We start from the raw sequence: 21,974 nt of genomic DNA on the forward strand, positions 1-21,974 counted from the left end.
TGCGGGAAAGCCCTCCACACGGAAACGAGCGGCCGGCCGGCAAGCGCCGAAAGGAACGTCGTCACACCGCCCCGCAGCGTTCGCTTAAAAAATTTACTACAGTCATACGTACCTCCGGCTACGTATTTCGCGGTCTCCAGAAACGTCCACAGGACTACGTTTTCAGAATGAGCCTGGGTTGACAATAAAATGCATATAAAATACAATACCTAAAAAACACTAACCTATGACAGAACAACCGAACAACAGAACACAGAGGAATAAACGCACATGAAAGCAAAACATAATTTAGCTGGTCAGGTAATGCATAAATAACAGCAATTATAAAGTAACGTTGTTGTTGTATCACCAGAAAAATGCATTATCCTGACTATAGTTTTATTGTCAAATAATAGTTTGGGCACATTATTAAGAATATTATAGATTATAAATAATGAATAACTGTGAATACACTCAATCTTTAATTACAATAATATTGAAAGGGGTAATTGGTTAGCTTGCGTTTCTCCTAATGCATGTTCTAATATCTGTCCCCATGTTTTATCAAATATCTGCAATTTGTCATTATTGACTTATCTCAATCTCTCCAAAGCAAGCATGTTTACGATATCTCTACCCCACATACCAAATTTAGGTACAGATTCAGTTTTCCACATTCTCAAAATCACCCTTTTGGCAATTACCATACCAAATAACATAGCTTGTCTTTCATATTTATTAAACATCTCTAAATTACTAAATATCCCAATAACAGCTATAAGTGGACATGGTTCAAGATTTTTTTGGAGGGCTTTAGAAAAACATTCAAATATATTTTCCCAATATTCTTGTAATTTAGGACACAACCATATCAAGTGGGTTAGGGATCCTTCTGCTGCTTTACACCTATTACACGGTGGAGATATCTGAGGAAAAATCTTATGTAGTTTCTCCTTAGATAAGTATAACCTGTGCAGGGTTTTAAATTGAATTAAATCATGTCTTACAAAATTGAGCATGTATGTATATTCTCAAGGCCTTCTTCCCAACTCTCTGAATCCATCTCTACCCCTAATTCATTCTCCCAGGCTTGCTTAGGTTTAATAGTTAGCAGTGCTATATTGTCTAGGTTGGTATTGTGTATTACGCTGCAAACACCTTGTAATAAACTGCCAGCACATATTTAGTTATTTTACAGACTTATTTCTCTAGATATTATGTTTATTATGTATAATATATGTATATATTCTCTATACATTATATTATTCCAAACTACTAAAATGTCAGTAAACTTTGTTAAATGGTAGTGTTGAATTGTCAACATCAAAAGTGGACAGAGTAGAGATCCCATAATGCAATTCACAACCGCAAATAAACGGACAACGACTCACAAAACACAGAATCTGTGCAATAACAGATATTTTTAACAGTGTGTAATGGTGTATGAGTTACTAGACCACCTGAGAAGGTGTGTATCACTCTATCCAGCAAGTAGGAGAGCCACAGGGAAAACTATGCTTTAAAAGACATTTGTGAAGTTATGTTTTGGCTATAACTATACATCATATCTCTGTTAGCAGATAAAGTCACGCAAATTTTTGAAGTGCTTTGTATTTATTTATTCCAAATTTGACGTAATTTCAACTGAAACATGAAGAAGCACATGATTGGTGAAGTTTCTGTCTTCTATCTTGGTATTTCTGCAGTATTTTCTGTATGGAAAGCATGCAACCATTTTGGAAATTAATGGTTAATTACCTTCTGTATTAGCATCAGTAGAACAACTCACATGGGTTAAGTTTAAGATTAAGACAGCTAGAAGTTGAGTTATTAATCTAATTATGTTCATATCCTCTGATTTATATGAACGAGGTCTGAACTGAATCAGAGCTCTACTGAGTCACAGCATCTGATTCACATCGGAGCATTGAAGCATCACAACAGATGCTTCTCATTCACATACATGAGTTAGAGAGAGAAATCATACTGATGAGCTTTCACAGCAGTGTAGAAGAGTCATGTCAAATCCAAATCACAGAATCTCCTTCATGGATTTACAAAAATCTACAACAATGGATGGAGGGAATAGAGTCCTGCACTTGAGCCCGAGTCCGAAGGGGCTCAAATTTTTATGCCCCTGGGTGCCGGGCTTCGGGACAATTTTCATATCATAGCTCGCACGCATATCGGGCTTTGTGCCTGCATTAGAAAACGCCCCAAAAAATGGGATCTAATGCGAGCGGTCCAGACATACCAGTGATGTCTCAAGCATAGAGATTTCCAGCCACGTAGAGAACATCAAGAGAAAATTTGCAAATGGAGAACTTAAAACTGTGAAAAACACTAGAGGAAGGGCAAACTTCTGGTCAACTTCTTAAATAGTGACAACTTTAAATGATGAGCCAACTGGTTATGCACAACTTTGTAAGTCCAGGGACACCCACAGGATTTTACTCCAATTATGCACAAATCCAGCACCGCTCCGCCTCATCGTCCCTTATTCTTATTTCCATCTCAAGAAACACTGATGCTTGCTGTCGAAAGCTATCTTATTTAAGGGCATTCGTTATGACATATTTTCTTTCCTTTTTAATATTATTATATTTTCTTTGAAATCTAAATGCAATAAAAGCACATCAGCACTAAGGAAAAATCAGACGCTCAAGACGTAATCTTTAAAATTATGACATATTAAAAAATGTGCAAATATGACAGAGGATTGTGGTAGTGAAGCATTAATTAAATCCTTACTTTCTGCTGACCGAAACAAATCATCCAGATGCAGTTGAGTAATGGAGGGGCTCAAACTAAAATATAATTCATATATTTTTCTTGGAAAAAATATCTTTTCAAAATGAATTTAGCATATTTTGTCTCTTAGTTTTCATATATATTTTTGTTTGTCAGTTATCTACTAGATAAAATAGAAGAACGAATAACATTTGAGGAGAAGTGCTTCAAAACAATTCCGCTAAATGCTTCAACAATGCCAAAACATGAACTGGATTGTCAAATAAAATAATCTAGCCTAAAAAAAAAGTAAATTGTTTATAACACCTTGAATGGTAGCGGTTCCATGCGAGAAGGCTGCGCAGCTGGTGTATCTGAATTCTCAGATGAAAGAGACACAGGCTGGGCCTGGAGTTTCCCCAGCTCAAGTGCTGATGAAACTGCAGTCTTCACCCCGTGTTGGGGATCAGTATTTGTCTCATTAGTTTTAGGCATTTTGTCAAATGTTTTAATTAAGTTTAGCTGTACTAAAGAGCGTTTACTCATTTTGAACCTTGTTTTAAACAATAGCTATTTGAATTTAAAGTTTTAGTGTGCGGAAAAAGCACAAGCAAAACTACAGCCTATAGATTTCTTTACCCATCTCCCACCATGCAAGTACATACATACTTCAAAACACACAAACACATGCCTTTATTTATTCTCATTCTTTCTTGCTTTGTCAATATATCTTAGTGTATACTGTTTAATAATCCATTTAAAGTGCACCTAGTTTACCCCTTTAATATTTAATATTAATATTATGGCTCTTCTGAGTGTGCCAGTTTAGGTTCAGTTTAAAACACAATTCAGATTTGTTTATTATAATGTGTTCAAAAGTGTCATGCTGGGGGCGTGTCCACAGTTCGCTGATTTATGGGTGTGTTGCTTCACATGTAAATTAGTTTCGGCTTCCCGCCCAAGGTAACAAGGGGGCGGAGCCATGAGCTCACCCGCTCTGTGTTTAGCAGCAGACAGCAGACAGAGAAGCAACATGAATGAGAAGACCAGCGTTCAGTCGTACATGTACGACTCTGACACAGACCAAGCAGAGTGCAAAATCATTTGTGTCTGTATAGTTTTACAGCCAACTGTGTGCTAGTTTAAAGTTCCGAGCTTGCACACCGAGACTAATAACCACGCACACTGAATTAACTTTGACTGAGCATCCAGAGCACACTCAGACACGCACATTCGGATGTTGTTAAAAATGAAACTATTCAGATGGAGCTCTGTGGTGCAGCAGAAATATGAAGTGTCCCGAATCGTGGCTGAGCGCCGCAGACAGCCGCCGACTTGAAGCGGCGTTGTGTGTAACATTACCCTGTTTAGATGTTTAGAATTCTGAAATGCATGGCGCGATGCTGAGCGATGCCATGCAGCGTTTTTGGTGTGCGGCCTGCAGGCAAGTTCGTTATTTTGTTTCCAATGGAGGGACACACACGTGAGGCAACACGCTCACACTTTCCAGCTGCACCTGGTTAAGATCACAGGGAACTTCTGTGACCGCAAGAAATGCAAACGGCTGAAGTTTAAGGTAGAAGCAATGAAAAGTCCACATGTTTGCAAACCTACCTACAAACAAACTAAGTTACAAACAATAATTCTGATTAGAGCGATCATGTGGTGAATGTTGATCTTGTGTTGAGCCCAATGAGCCTTACATCTAAAAACAGAGCAAGGGTGTTCCTTTAGTGACATCGCTTTGACTCTCTTGCTGAAAATGGTGGATGTGAAACAACTAACCAAGGACATGGTGATGCGCGCCTGTCAATCAATATTGGTGGGCGGGGGGACCGCACTCCTACGTAAAGTTGCGGTTGATCTGAAAACCGCTCCAATTGGTCCACCGTTTTTATGTTGTTAAATTGAAAAAAAAAAGGACTGGGTGTGCTTATATCACCCCAATATGAAAGTCAATACACTATACCTACACATATGTCTGTCCAAACAGTTTGAAAGGTAGATTTTTCACCATAGGTGCCCTTTAAATTATGTAAAAAAAAATAAAAAATAAATAAATAAATAAATAAATAAATAAATAAATAAATAAATAAATAAATAAATAAATAAATAAATACATAAAAAGCTGCATTCGTTCTCTGTATGGCTGCAGGCGCCACTGGGTTAAATTGAGTAAACGCACTGTGGACCACACACTGCTTGAAAATCGATGTCACTTAAACTAAATCTTACATTTAAAAAAAAACAAACAAAAAAAAACTCCCAAACATTTCTCTAAATTATTCTGATAAAAAACTAAACGGAAAAACAAACTTTCTATTAAAAACAAATCTGGTCTATTTTAATGGCTGTAACAGTATAAGCTGATTGGCAGGAAATTGGGTATGGATGGATAGACATCGAATAGATGGACAGACAGACAGACGGATGGATGGATGGATGGATGAACAGATAAGTATAGATTGACAGAAGAATGCATAAATGTATGAACGAACAGACAGATGGACAGACGGATGGACAGACAGATGGAAAGGAATGGATGGACAAAGATTGACAGATGGATGGATGGATGGATGGATAGATGGACAGATTGACAAATATGGATTCACATAAGGATGGACGAATGGCTAAATGGGTGGATGGATGGATGCATGGACGAACAAAAATGAAGAAAAATGACAAGAATGAATGGATGGAAGGACAGATTTACAAATGGAAAAGTATAGATTGACATAGGAATAATTAAATTAATGAACAGACAGATGGATTGATGAACGCATCGACAAGGATGGATAGACAAAGATTGATGGATGGATGGATGGATGGACAAAAATGAATAAACAAAATCACAAGAATGAATAGATGGAAGGATGGAAGGATGGACATTTACGAATGGAAAAGTATGGATTGAAACAAGGATGGATAAATTTACAAAAGGATGAATTGACGAATGGATTTACAGATGGATGGACGGATGGAAAAAATAAATTATAGGATGGATGGATGGATGGATGGATTGCCAGACGGATGGATGGATTGACAGACGGATGGATGGATGGATGGATGGACAAAATGAATAAGCAATCACAAGAATAAATATATGGACGCATGGATGGAAGGACAGATTTACAAATGGAAAAGTATAGATTGATTCTGTATAAGGATGGATGGACAAAAGGATGGATGTATTGACAAGGATTGATTTACAGATGGATGGATGGACAAAGATTGATGAATGGATAGGTGGATAGATGGATGGACAAGTATAGATTCACATAAGGATAGAAAGATGGATGGACAAGAATGGATTTAAAAAGAAAAGAATAAATGAATGGACAGATGGAAAAGTATGGATTGAAATAAGGATGGCTGAATTAACATAAGGATTGATGAATGGATAGACGAGAATGAATGGAAGAAGATTGATGGATGGATGACTGGATGGATGGGTGGACAAGTATGGGTTGACATAGGAATGGGCAAATGGATGGATGGATGGATGGATGGATGGATGGATGGATGGACAAGAATGGAGAGACAAGATGACAAGAATGAATGGATGGACCAACATACGGGTGGGTGGATCATATAAGAATGAATGAATGGACACAGATATGATGGATGAATGAATGACATACGCATGTATGGATGGATGGACAAAATAAGAATTGATGGATGACATAAGAATGGATGGATAGATGGATGAATAGATAGATGTACATAAGAACGGAGAAACAAGGGATGAATGAATGGAGAAGAGATTAAATGATGGAAAGACAAACTGATGGACAGAAACGAATGGACACAAAAACCGATGGACAGATACAGATAGATAAGGGTTGAGATAAGTCATCATCTCTGTGTGTGCATCTGAGCATTATTCTTCACTCGTCCCTCATCTGCCAGAAACTGATATTATTCTCCAGATGTTCCTCAGATGTGCCTGAGTCATTGAGAGTTCAAGAAAACATCACTTTTACCCTCAAAGCGTGTTTCCTCCTGTAGTGGAAGTCGGTCATGTTGTTGCTGGAGGTTTGTTTCAGTCTCTTCCTCTTCCTCGGTGGAGTCTCCTGTCACAAACATCAGAACGCTTCACTGGAGATCCTGCTGCTGATAGAGTCCGCCTGAAAACCACACCGTCTGCACATGCTGGAAAACCAGAAAAACTCCCGTCAATTACACACTTTAAAATGGATGAATGGATGATGAGTTAATGGATGGATGAGTTAAAGGATGGATGAGTGGATGGATGCATGAGTAAATACAGTAGATGGATGGACAAGAATAAATAAATAAGGATAAATAAAGGCATAAATTAAAATAACCAAAATGGATGGACAAACATACAGATGGACGGACAGATGAACAGACAGACGAACAGATGGACGGACGGACAGACGAACAGATATCTAGAAGGATGGATGGATGGATTAATGGACAGAAAGATAAAATTATGGATGGATGGATGGATGGACAAAGCTGGATGGATGGATGGATAGATGGATGGAAAAAGGAATACAGAGATGGATGTAAAGAAAGGCAAATGCAGAGATGGACGGATACTGGAAAACCAGAAAAATGTCTAATCAATGACACACTTTGAATGGATAGATGTGGATGGATGAATGGATGGATGGACAAGAATGGATAAATAAGAATGACCAAAATGGATGGACAAACATATGGATGGATGGATGGATGGACGAACTGATATCTAGAGGGATGGATGGACAAAAAGATTGAATGATGGGTGGATTGATAGACAAGAAAATATAGAAAGCTATAAGGATGGATGGACGGTAATGGAAATACCAGCCTGATCTCACGAGAAAACGTAAGTATTTTACGTTTTGTCAGTTTAGTGGTTAATTTGTACGAATTCGTACGAGTTCAGTCGTATGAAATTGTACGATTTTAAAAAGGAGGCGTGGCACCTAACCCCACCCCTAAACCCAACCGTCATTGGGGGATGAGCAAATTGTACTAAATTGTGTGAATCAGATGGTACGAATTCATACGAATTAGCCACTAAATCAAAAAGTTACGAATTGCAGTGAGATTGTGTTGGAAATACAGGGATGGATGGATGGATGGATGGATGGATGGATGGATGGATGGGGGGAAAGGGAAATACAGGGATGGATGGATGGATGGATGGGGGGAAAGGGAAATACAGGGATGGATGGATGGATGTAGGGAAAGGGAAATACAGGGATGGATGGATGGAAAGGGAAATACAGGGATAGATGGATGGATGGGGGGAAAGGGAAATACAGGGATAGATGGATGGATGGGGGGAAAGGGAAATACAGGCATGGATGGATGGAAAGGGAAATACAGGGATGGATGGATGGGTGGATATCTAAGGATGGATGGATTGATGGGCAGAAAGCTTGAAGGATGGATGGATTGATGGACAAAAAGTTAGAATGGTGGGTGGATTGATAGACAGAAAGCTATAAAAATGGATGGATTGATGGACAAAGATGGATGGATGGATGAATAGAAGAACAGATGGATGATGGACGGACTGAAAGATGGAAAGAGAAATACATTGATTGATGGATGGATGGATGGATGGATGGATGGATGGATGGATGGATGGATGGATGGATGGATGGGTGGATGGATGGATGGATGGATGGAAAGGCAAATACAGGGATGGATGGATAGTAATGGAAATGGATGGATGGATGGATGGATGGATGGATGGAAAATACAGTGATAGATGGATTGATGGATGGTTGGAAAGGGAAATACAGTGATGGAATCATGGATGGATATCTAAAAGGTGGATGGATTGATGAACAGAAAGTTATAAGGATGTATCGATTGATGGACAGAAAGCTGAATGATGGATGGACAAACAGATGGATGGATAAAGAAATACAGTAATGGATGAATAGATGGATGATAAGGCAAATACAATGAGGAATGGATGGATGGATGGATGGATGGATGGATGGATGGATGGATGGATGGATAAATAGATACATGGATGGATAGATGGATGCTGGAAAACCAGAAAAAACATCTAATCAATGACACACTTTAAATAGACGAATGGATGGATGAGTTAACAGTAACAGTATAAATAAATAAATCTAGTCAGTAAAGCTGAAGAGTGCAATTTCCCATATAAAGAATATTATCATTAATACATTTTTGTGAACAAGACTATATTTTCTGTGCAGGTGTGTGTGTCCTAAACAGACCCTTTATCCCCTGAAACCAGCGAGAGTGGGAATCTGTGTGTGTGTGTGTGTGTTTAAAGCTCATGCAGGAGAACAGGACACCTGCTCTGGGCTTTACTGCACACACATTTTCAGACACATCAGACGCCACAGGCTAATGTTCATCTGGAAAAAAGCTCTTTCCTGAAGTCTCAGCAGCATCTCAGACACAACATTACAGAGGAAAACAGAGCTGAGGTTTAAACCAGCATCTGCACTGAATTAAACATGACATTTGAACAAATAAAAGCAGCTTTCTGGTCAAATGCATAGAGTTTTTCAAAGGTTTTTCTATTAATGTTTTAATAAATGTTCACTAATATAAAATTATTTTAAAAATGTATTATTCAAATGTTAGATTTAAAGTTTTAGGTAATATTAGAGATTTCTGCACTGAATTAAACAACTTTTTTTTTTAATAAAAGCAGTTTTTATTCAACTGCACAATAGAGTTTTTCCAAATGGATTTTTTTAAAATTATGTATTTAATAAAGGTTAAATAATATAAAATCATTTATTAAAATCATACAAATCCCTCCCATTTTGAGGCCGACCGCAACGTGACATAGAAGTCTGATTTCCCCGCCCACCGAATTGATTGACAGCTGTGTATTAACATGTCTCCATAGCAACGTGAATAATCATATCAACAAGACAGGACGTGTGCAAAGCAACCAGGAATAAAGATCTGTTCAGTTTGCTAGGATCATCAATCATCATCAAATGTGAGTTAAAGCGTGTTTAAAACAGTGCATGTTAATGAATTACAGCAATTTTACTGTCTTTACTACATCACCACCGCCGCCTGTCAGTACAATTATAAAAAAAGACGCTTCAGTCCTGGTTTGAGGACATAAAATCAGGTTTATTTTGTACATCAACATAACGCATATCCATACAGCAGTGGATATTAACCTGTATCCTGTCATATTTGCATGCACAGTGCACAAACATGCATGCTGTGTGTATGTGTGTGTGTTTGTGTGTGTGTTTGTGTGTGTGTGTGTGTGTGTGTGTGTGTGTGTGTGTGTGTGTGTGTGTGTGTGTGTGTGTGTGTGTGTGTGTGTGTGTGTGTGTGTACTTTGTAACAACATTGTGTGTGATTCATCGAAAGGCTTGAATTAACTCCACAACAAATACATCAAATAATAACTGGGAAAGTTCTTACTGTAGCATTTCTCTCAAACGTTACGTGAGATCTGCCTCCATCATGTCTGTCACTGTGCTGTTTATCTAACGCAGTCGAGGCGGAGATTGATTTTCTAATTACTTTAAAATAACCAAAACCTAAAATTCATTCATATCCTCCGGCTTAGTCCCTTATTTATCAGGGGTCGCCACAGCGGAATGAACCGCAAACTATTCCAGCATGTTTTACACAGCGGATGCTCTTTCAGTTGCAACTCAGTACTGGGAAACACCCATACACACACAGTCATGCACTACAGCTAATTTAGTTAATGAATTCTCCTATAGCGCATGTGTTTGGACTGTGGGGGAAACCGGAACACCAGGAGGAAACCCACACCAACACGGAGAGAACATGCAATCTCCACACAGAAATGCCAACTGACCCAGCCGGGACTCAAACCAGCGACTTTCTTGCTGTGAGGTGACAGTCCTAACCACTAAGCCACCGTGTCGCCGAGAACATAAAATCTAAAATTAATATTAAAAAAAATAAAAACATGGACAAGAACCTCCCAAAAACTTCAAAATTAAAACAGAAAAATACCAAATAAAATTAACTATTAACTACTAAACTACCAATATCCCAATGCTAATATAACACTGCACTCAACACTGATGATATTTAATTGATTCCGACATTCAATGTGACTTTAATAAACTTTATAAGACTGCAGTGTTTTCCGCTTGAGTAACTGAGTGCAGAAGTAGGTCAATAATATTCGGAGCTCATTATCATGACAGAGAGCTGAACACTGTGTGGATTTAATTCACATTAAGAGCTTCACAGTTAACTTTTCATCCAGCTGTAATGAAGCTTTTGTTTAAAGCTCTCTCCCTGGCCGTTCAATCCTTTGTGCCCAACTTTCATTTCTATTCCAGCTTCAATAGCTTAAATATTAAAATGGCATTATAAAAGTGTGAGTGGACGTGTTTTACTAAAAACAGGTTTATACGCTGAATTTGATTCTCCATCAGTTCAGATTGATCATTACAACTGATAAATAAATTGTTTATTTGATCAATAATGCATGCAGGAACACACTACTGTAATATTGACTGCTCTCAGAACATTTAAGACTTTATTACTACTGAACATTTCAATATTTGCTGCTTTATTGCAATGATTTTGTATTTTTCAGGGTGTTTCTCTTGAATTTTGCTCTTTTTTAAATTTTTTTCATTTAATATTTTCCATAACATATACATTTAGGTGTACACATTTTGGATCGTAATCATGAGTTACTTTTCTAGATTAGCTCCAGATTTAACTTCAGTACTGTCTAATCCAATGTATAAGCACAAATATAATAGTGTTAATCATCCAATAGAGAATATAAATTTAAATGAGAGATTTGTGAGGGGTGAACTCATATCCTGAGCACTGTATATGAGGAATATTAGGTTTTATTATAAACTCAAATGACTTTAAGTGTTTAATTATGTCCACATAGTTGGTTTCTTTCATTAGTTTATTTATTTATTTTACTTTTATTTTCATTTCTTATATATATATATATATATATATATATATATATATATATATATAGAATATGTATACATACATACAGTACATACAGTTGAAGTCAGAATTATTAGCCCCCTTTGCTTTTTTTTTTAATTATTTCCCAAATTATGTTTAACAGAGCAAGGAAATTTTCACAGTATGTCTGATAATATTTTTTCTTCTGGAAAAAGTCTTATTTGTTTTATTTCGGCTAGAATAAAATAAGTTTTACATTTTTTATTAACCATTTTAAGGTCAATATTATTAGCCCCTTTAAGCTATATTTTTATTCGATAGTCGACAGAACAAACCATCGTTAAAACAATAACTTCCCTAATTACCCTAACCTGCCTAGTTAACCTAACTAACCTAGTTAAGCCTTTAAATGTCACTTTAAGCTGTATAGAAGTGTCTTGAAGAATATCTAGTCAAATATTATTTACTGTCATCATGGCAAAGAGAAAATAAATCAGTTATTAAAACCATTATGATTAGAAATGTGCTGACTTCAACTGTAGGTATGTACATATATATATATACACATACATATATATATATATATACATACATATACATACATACATATATATACATATCTACATGAAGAAAACAAAACAAGCAAACAAAGTCTTTACAGCTTGAGTTCAATAAACTCTCTTAGTAAAAAGAGAGGTAAATGGTAAAAAGCTTTTATTTAGTGATATCTACTACACAGTATCATCTGAGGTCAGGGTTAAGATGTTTTGATGTTTTTTGAGGATGCGGGATCTGTAATGTATGCACATTTCAACCCCTCCAGCATCTATCAGTGATAATGGTGTTTGTGTAAGTGTAGCGCTCTGTAAGCATCATTAGTCATGTATTTATTGATCGTCTGACAGAATCGATAGAGTTCAGTGCTGTAATTGTTGAGGTGAACGGTTCACGTGTACTCTGTGTAAATACAGAGGTCTGGAAAAGCCTCATGAAATGAGCAGAGACAATGCAAATCAAGATTATCATATTAAAAATAAAATAAAATTTATAAAAAATAATGAAATATAAAATAAACAATAAAAAAAACTAAATAAAATGAAATAACTATAAATAAAATTGTAATAAATAAAGTAATTAATCATAAAGATCCTCATCTGTGAGTTGCTTTGGACAGAAGAGTCTCCAAACTAATTAAATGTTATAAATATTAAACCAAACATATTTTAAAATATTTTAGTATTTACATTTTTTATTCTGTTGAACAACAAGCATAATGAAAGTCAAAATATTCACGTATGTTTATTTACAGAGTAATCCACTATTTTGTACTTAAATTTAGACAAAAAGACATTTTCAATTAAGACTTTGGAGTCAAATAAAAGGGAGAAAAATGACTTGACTTATCATTACTTTAATATTTACAAAGAAACTGGTAGGTCTGTTACTGTAAATGACAAAAATCAAACACTGACGAGTCAGACTTAGTGTCCTCCCACCAGTGACGATATACAGCCATATCGCACTGCTACAAGTGTGATATTGCGCTTATACAACAGTTCGATGCCATAATCGTGTGTATAGAAAAAGAAAATCAAACACGGAGGGGCTCAAAAACCCTTTTGTAAGAGGAACTACTTTTTTCCGCCGTTCATTCACATCTGCAGCTGATGTCAGAACAGCAGAAACCACTGCTCATTCACCAACATCACTTTAGAGCTAGTGTTTGAATGATTCTCTAGCGTAATGTCTAAGGGGATGACAAAACAGCTGATTTTGCTCACATTTTAAGATTATAAGCCAAAGCAAAGTAAACACTAGCAGATTACTATGGTATAAATACAGCACTACAACATACAAAGAGAGAGATCGACTTATAATGTCACTTACCTATCCTATAATGATTTGACCCGCTGTAACGTACGCTGAAAAAATACTGTTTTTCTCCCCTAAGGACTTATTATGGGCTCTCTGTGGCCATCTTGTGGCGAACGTCAATCGTCTTTACTCTGCTGAGTACGACAGGCTGATGGCCGCCAACGTGCTGAATGTCCAAAATTATAAATATTTTAAAATGGTTACTTTCCTTATAAATAAACTGCATAGCTGCAATCTAAAGAACATTCTCAACTAAAAAGCCTCAAAAGTTCATTATGTTGTACAACAGCTGAAATTTTTGCCAAACTGTAGTGAGTTTATGGATCTGCTTGCCACTTGTGTGGGTGGAGTAATACACAGGGGTGAAGAGGCTGTACGAGTGCTGATATTACTTTAATATCTCACGGCTATCAGCCAATCAGATTTGAGAACCAGACAGAACTGTTGTATGTAGATATAGATATATATATATATATATATATATATATATATATATATATATATATATATATATATATATATATATATATATATATATATATATATATATATATGTATATACACATATACACACACACACACACACATACACACAGATTTCAGCTTTGGCGGGTTAGACAGACACTCCCACTAGCAACTTTGGCTGGTTGGAGATCATTTTTAAATTGTAGTTTTCTTAAAAGTAGGGTTCGACAATAATGGCCCAATATTCATGCAAATATAATCTTACAATCGAGTAGCAGCACGACTGACAAAAATAACTGTGTCCGCAAGAGAAAAAGAAAGCAGGTGAATACCGAATGATTTCTCACGCGCACAGGTAATGTGATGCGCGCAACTGGTAAAAAGTCCTTTCATCATCACACACGATATGTTTTTCACCTGCTTTCTTTTGCTTAGTTATTTTTGTTAATATAGTTTAATTATCATCCTTTACAATAACATTGCTTTAAAGGGCACATAGTTTACCTCTTTTTTCTGATTTAATATTAATATTATGGCTCTTCTGAGTGTGTCAGTTTAGGTTCAGTTTAAAACACAATTCAGATTTGTTTATTATAATGTGTTAAAAAGTGTCATGTTGGGGGCGTGTCCACAGTGTGCTGATTTATGGGTGTGTTGCTTCACATGTAAATTAGTTTCGGCTTCCCGCCCAACGTAACAAGGGGGCGGAGCCATGAGCTCACCCGCTCTGTGTTTGCAACAGAGTCTGACAGGCAGACTGAGAGAGGGAGAGAGAGGATCACCATTCAGTCGTACATGTACGCCTCGGACACAGACCAAGCAGAGAGTACAAAATCATTTGTGTCTTTGTACAGTTTTACAGCCAACTGTGTGCTAGTTTCAAGTGCCGAGCTTGTACACCGAGACTAATAACCACACACACTGAATTAACTTTGACTGAGGCACCGGATGCGCCGCTCGAAGCCACGACACGGCACACCAGACACTCTCTGTGGTGCGGCAGAAACATGAAGTGTCCCGAATCGTCGCGCCACGCATTTTTGAATTCTAAACATAGGTTTCTGCAGCGGTCCGCGGCGCCCAGCCGTCGACTTGAGTGTACCCTGATAGAAACCGATGTTTAGAATTCTAAAACGTATGCTAGTTAAGATCACAGGGAGCTTCTGGGATCGCGAGAAATGCAAACGGCTGAAGTATAAGGTAGACTCAATGAGAAGTACACAAGCAAACCTACCTAAAGATACAACCAATAATTCCGATTAGAGCGATAATGTGGAGAATATTGATCTTGTGTTGAGCCCAATGAGCCTTGCATCTAAAAATAGAGCAAGGGTGTTCCTTTAGTGATATCGCTTCCACTCACGCTGAAAATGGCGGACGTGAATCAACAAACTGAGGATATGATGACGCGCCTGTCAATCAATATTGGTGGGCGGGGGGACCGCTCTCATACGTCAGGTAGCGGTCGGTTTGAAAACCGCTCCAATTGGTCCACCGTTTTTTATGTTGTTAAATTGAAAAAAAAAAGCACTGGGTGTGTTTATATCACCCCAATATGACGGTCTATACACCATACATGCACATATGCCTGTCCAAACAGCTTAAAAAGTAGATTTTTTACCATAGGTGCCCTTTAATATGAGATTAACTCCCCATTTATATGTAATTAACTGCTGATCTGGGACCTTTAGCCAGGACAGATCACTGTGCATATTTTAGATACATGAAAATAGATCTTTCTAAATGTCCAGTTTTTAAAAGAGAAAAGTTTGGTTGAATAAAATGAGCATGTGCACAGCTATATTTTGCTTGTTTTGATAAATGTAATATGTGGCTAAGAAGTAACTATTTCTTTTTGGTTTGGTCAGAGATGAATTTGGTAAATCCTTGATAAAGAAGGGAGGGGGGGAGTTAGGGGGGAGGGAGCTTGAGTTGGGACGATCGTAAAGTGAAGAGCGTGGGGGGGGTGTTGGTAGGGGGGCGATTGAGCAAGAGGGGCACCTCAGCTGATGAGGGCAAAGGGGCAGTGGCTCTAGCCATCGGACCACCCCCTGTGCACGGCAATGCCTTTAAGTCTTGTGAAATAAAAACTAATTGCAATGCGACAACGCTTTTGCTCATGCACAGTGAGCAAGCTCATACACAACACACACACAAAAAGTGAAAAGAATGAGGAGGCATGTGGACATAACACAACATCTAAATCAAGTCATTTCAGCATGTCAAAGTCAGATTTATTAATATAAAATATATTTTCCAAATTTTTCACTATTGCTAGTGAAAATGGCGAGTGGCTAATAATGTTGGAAATCTACTAGCCACAGTGGCCGGTGATGAAAAAAGTTTATGTCAAGCCCTATATATATATATATTCTTTTTTTAATTTAAGCAAACATGTAAACAATCTCTTTCCAAGAGTGAATCATTTTAAAAATGGTGAATCTACAAAAGTCTCCCCAAATTAAAAATGCTTTCGTGTTTCTGAAGACATTTTCACTATTTCTATCATTTCTCTCTAAATCACATGTGCGAATTGTAATTTTAAAAAGCCATTCAATATTAATTCTTTCATCAACATTCACATTTTGTTTGAAAAAAAAGAAATAAATATCAATGTCAACACTAAAATAAAACAGGTTGGAACCAGGTGGTGTAGTTACACCAATCTACCACCAGGAAACAAATGAGCCAGATAACCCAGCCTGAACTCTGGAGGAAACAGAACAGTTTTAGGTTTCGTCAGTTTAGCGGCTAATTCAAGTTTATTCATACGGAAAAGTACAATTTATAAGAGGAGGCGTGTCACCAAGCCCCACCCCTAAACCCAACCGTCAACGAGGGATAGGCAAATCGTACTAAATTATACTAATGAGATCGTACAAATTCAGACAAATAAGCCACCAAATGAAAACTTACAACTTGACGTGAGAATGTTGGATAACCTTATTCTCCACGCACACTCATGATGATAGTTATAGTTTATTTAGATGTAGAAGAAAACCTGTGTAGTCGCAAGCTTCCTCACACTGTACTGTAGAAATGACAGGCTTTCATTTCAGAGGCTTTGATTGTCTGAACCAATAAATCACTTTCTCCAACCTTAATATTTATAGCACATTAAAACAGCCTCAGCTCTCTCTGCGGGCCTCGCATGTGCGTGTGTGTTTAAAATACGCCTGAGGACTCCAAACACTTCTCCTGTGCAACAGTTGTCAGGAGGAGACGGTTTTCCTTTAACTTTGCCATTCAAAACAGGCGTGAAGATGCTGTGAAAAATCTCTTCTGACAGAACACCAGCATCTCTACCATTCGCTCGGATGCTTCGACACATGCTTTACTCCGCAGCGCCTGTGGTGGTATGTGTTCAGGCTATATAAAGACAATCCTCACATGCAATTCAGAAAATAAAACCACAAACCCAATCTTAGTCATCGTGTTTGCTAATTGTATAATGATTCCTATTACTCAACAAGGGCTGGGGATGCAACTGCATGGCAAAAGCCAGAAACGTTACTTTTCTTAGCTATAGCAGCTGCTGTTTCCATTTCACATCTTTTCCGCTTGCAAGTTTGTTATTTCTAATGTAAGAATATATGCCAATATGCGCGCACAAGCGGAGCAACGCCCTGGCGCAGTAGGTAGTGCTGTTGCCTCACAACAAGACGGTTGCTGTCAGTTGGCGTTTCTGTGTGGAGTTTGCATGTTCTACCTGCGTTGCGTGGGTTTCCTCAGGGTGCTCCGGTTTCCCCCACAAGTCCAAAGACATGCGTGCAGGTGATTTGGGTAGGCTAAATTGGCCGTAGTGTTTGAGTGTGAGTGAGTGTGTGTGGATGTTTTCCAGAGATGGGTTGTGGCTGGAAGGGCATCCGCTGCGTAAAACAAATGCTGGATAAGTTGGCGGTTCATTCTGCTGTGGTGACCCCAGATTAATAAAGGGACTAAGCAGACAAGAAAATGAATGAATGAATGAATATATATATATATATATCCGGAACGACCTTACCGGTAAATTCAAAAAAGTGCTCTTGACACAGGCAAGGACATTACAGTATTTTGCCATTCCACATCCATTCCAAAATACCGTTCAATTCTGACATCATTAACCAGAAATGACCTCTAAACGCACTTGCATTTGTAAACATTTGACTAACAAACTCTGTGGATGGAGAAGTATTGTGGACAACTTCTATGAAAACATATGGAGGAACACTTTCTCATGTCGAGATGTACATTATATGTGTGTGTGCTGGCGCTCACCAGCTGCTTCACATGCAAGCGTGACGTGTCACACAACTGAAGGAAAAAAACAACGGCTTATCATAAGCATATTATCGATAATTATTTTCACAGTTGGCATTAAGGAACATAGAAACATGATCTGACTAATATCTAGCAGCTAAATGTGTCTGGAAAAATATTCAAAGGCTTTTATCTTCATAAACAGCGCGGACGTGAATGCGTCTAAGTGTTCTGATTGGCTAAAGTAATCGTCTCACATCACGTGTTTTAGACGTGAATGCGCTCTGTCCGGCAATCTTCCTTCTGCGTTCACACAGAGGAGCATTTCGGCAAATTACCATTAATGTTACAACTTCTCTTTCCGGAAAATAGCCAGAACGAATGTACCAGTATTATAAAAAAGGGCCTGTTCATACATACAGACCTTACCAGCAATTTTTTGGAAAGGTCTGTATGTGTGAAAGGGGCTAAAGTCTCTTTGAGGCAAGTAATTTCACTCGACGGCCATCTTTAAAATGCCTCTTGGGCAGCATGCTCGGGCATTCTGTCTGAATGGGAAAACATCAAGTTCTCCAAAACGGTTTGCCAAGCTAACAATTACATTACACATTTGGAATCACCAATAAAATAAAACAACAGCTGTCTCATAGGTTTAGTTTCTAAATGTTTGAATCAAATAACATCGGCATGTTTTCAGGTTGCCCGAGCTAGTGCGCATTCGAAATCAATCAAAACACCAACCTCATTTATGGTAGTTCTATGCATTATCATCCTCTGGTTAATGATCGTCAGATCGCGCTGCTCTTCTGAAGTAATCCACAACCTGTTCTAGATGGTGAATCTTCTCCAGAAATGACAGCGACTCTTTGTTTACAAGTTTACAAGTGGCCGTTTCGAGTAGTGCTACTGTCATGTGATGTGCGTTTGACAAGACGGACTGTACCTCGCGTTCGTTTCATACAGATTACAAAACCAGAAAACTTTTGTTTCCAAGTGTAGTGGGTTCATTTCAAAGCACAGACTTCAAGCTTTATGTGGATATATGTCTTATGTCTGTGAAGCAAGTATTTGCTGAGATTCCAGTGTGTTTGTTGACCACAAAATGTCTCGTAAAAGCACACACCTGGTATAAGCTTCTCTGCCAGAGAATCGTCAGTCTATAGCGATCGATGATTGGCTCCTGTACTGGAAGGCGGGGCTTCATTTGCCATATTAACCGTTACACTTTTCCCCATTCAATACGAGTGACACGTCTTGTGTATTCTATAGTCTTTGACAGAGTGTGCTAGCGCTCTCGTTAACCTGTTTAATCCCTTTTTTTTATTTTTTATTTGCAGTGTGTAGTGACTGTGTCCATGTGTGTTGTGTTTCAGCTGCCAGTGATGAGCGGTGCGTTCATGGATGCTTCTCCTCTAGACGACTGCAGCACGGAGCACTCGCTTTTCAACTCGTCCGCCAGTGTGAATGCAGGAGCTGCGGCTTCAGCTCCAGCCCAGCAAGAGGAACAGCACCGCGTGTCCAGCGACGCCGTGTGGCTGTGGATCGCCATCATCGCCACCATCGGGAACATCGTGGTCGTCGGCGTCGTGTACGCTTTTACTTTCTGAAAACGGAGGATCAGCAAAAGATGCACTCTTCAATCAATAGCTATGTTTCCATCCACCTGTTTTTAAGCGCATTTTGGATTAAATTCATTAAAAAGGATTGATAGAAATGCCAAGATGCAAATCAATCATGTAAATACGCATTGAGTTTTGAAGTCCACATGAACCGGGAGATGCGACCGCTTACATTTTCCCATATTACGACACAGTTCCTAGGGAAACGGAATATTAAATGAGAAAAAAGTGGGCAGGGCTTGTTTTTCTACTGCAATCTGATTGGATGCAGTAAAGTAGACGTTTCGTTCAGAAAGACAGGGAAAAGGGTTTGTTGAGAGTTATTACAACCTAACAGACTCCTCCTCCTCACCATTTCTGTTTGATGTCAAACCTAACAGTTAGAGGGGCGTGGTTAAGTATGTTAACCCCGCCCAATAGCTCAGACAGACCTAATCTGAACATCGTGATAATCGTGGTCGCGTATGCTTTTACTTTCTGAAGATGGCAGATCAACAAAAGAAGCACTCTTCAATCAATCAAACATAGCTATGTTTCCATTCACCTGTTTTTATGCGCATTAATTGCATTAAACGAATTATTGATGGAAATGCCAAGATGCACATGAATTATGAAAATGCACATTAAAAAACTTGAGCTTTAAAGTCCACATGAACCAGAAGCTGCGACTGTTTTTTTATTGTTGTAGTTTTTTTTGTATTGTGACGCAGTTCCTAGTGAAACGAAATATTAAATGAGTAAGTAGTGGGCGTGGTTTGTTTTTTTTCTACTGCGAGCTGATTGGATGTAGTAAAGTAGGCGTTTCATTCAGAATGATGGGGGAAAAGGGTTTGAGGAGAGTTATTACAACCTAACAGACTCCTCCTGCTCATGATTTGTGTTTGTTGTCAACACTGACAGTTAGAGGGGTGTGGTTATGTAGGTTAACCCCGCCCAATAGCTCAGACAGACCTAATCTGAACATCGTGATAATCGTGGTCACGTATGCTTTTACTTTCTGAAGATGGCAGATCAACGAAAGAAGCACTCTTCAATCAATCAAACATAGCTAAGTTTCCATCCACCTGTTTTTATGCGCAAGGATAAATTGGATATTGGATTAATTGCATTAAAAGAATTATTGATGCCAAGATCGGAAATGCCAAGATACACATGAATTATGAAAATGCACATAAAAAAACTTGAGCTTTAAAGTCCACATGAACCAGAAGCTGCGACTGTTTTTTTATTGTTGTAGTTTTTTTTTGTATTGTGACGCAGTTCCTAGTGAAACGAAATATTAAGTGAGTAAGCAGTGGGCGTGGTTCGTTTTTTTTTTTCTACTGCGAGCTGATTGGATGTAGTAAAGTAGGCGTTTTATTCAGAATGATGGGGGAAAAGGGTTTGAGGAGAGTTATTACAACCTAACAGACTCCTCCTGCTCATGATTTGTGTTTGTTGTTTGTTGTCAACACTGACAGTTAGAGGGGTGTGGTTAAGTAGGTTAACCCCGCCCAATAGCTCAGACTGACATAATCTGAACATTGTGATTATCGTCGTCATGTACACTTTTACTTTCTGAAGACAGAGGATCAGCAAAAGATGCACAAAAATTATGAAAATGTGCTAGGATGGAAATACTTTTAGCAAATTCCAGTATGTGGATTCAATTAAAATGCACATGTGATTTTGTTATAAGAGATCATGTGACGATAAAAAACGGTGCGATGGACAGCATTAATAGACAAACTTTCTTCTGATGCCCTGTTTACATTAATACGTTTTAGGTTTAAAATGCATAAGTTCTGCTACAGTTACTCAATTCGTCCACACTACACCGGAGATTTCATTCTGAAACGCTGCTGCTCCGTGTTAGTGTGGACGGGGGAAAGCAGACATCTGAAAACAGAGGTGGGTTAACATCTGATTGGGGCTTTTCCCTCAATATTAAGTGGCCTACACACACTTCAGTCTTGCATTCTCTCCGTGTAAGTTCAGAATTGGCTAGTTTGATATGGAAAACAAACTCCCGAGGACACATCGGGTAAATCAAAGGGAACAGTGTAGTTTATAACATCATTCACATCACCCTGCAGGCTACAGCGTTTCACTTTCTTAACAATAAAATGAAAACATGATGAGGAACTGCTATTTTCACTTTGATACTAGCAACTTAACAGA

The 21,974-nt window shown here is 38.1% G+C and overlaps 1 protein-coding gene across 1 annotated transcript in view; it reads left to right on the forward strand.

Annotated features, from left to right (window-relative positions):
* Positions 1-19,802, forward strand: part of LOC130244927 (uncharacterized protein C14orf132) — a 32,746-nt gene extending 12,944 nt beyond the window's left edge. The window contains exon 2 of the mRNA XM_056477504.1: positions 19,569-19,802. Coding sequence (XP_056333479.1) covers positions 19,569-19,802 — 234 coding nt within the window. The remainder of the gene's footprint in view (positions 1-19,568) is intronic.
* The last annotated feature ends 2,172 nt before the right edge of the window (positions 19,803-21,974 follow it).

This window comes from Danio aesculapii, chromosome 17, assembly GCF_903798145.1.
Source record: "Danio aesculapii chromosome 17, fDanAes4.1, whole genome shotgun sequence".
NCBI lineage: Eukaryota > Metazoa > Chordata > Actinopteri > Cypriniformes > Danionidae > Danio > Danio aesculapii.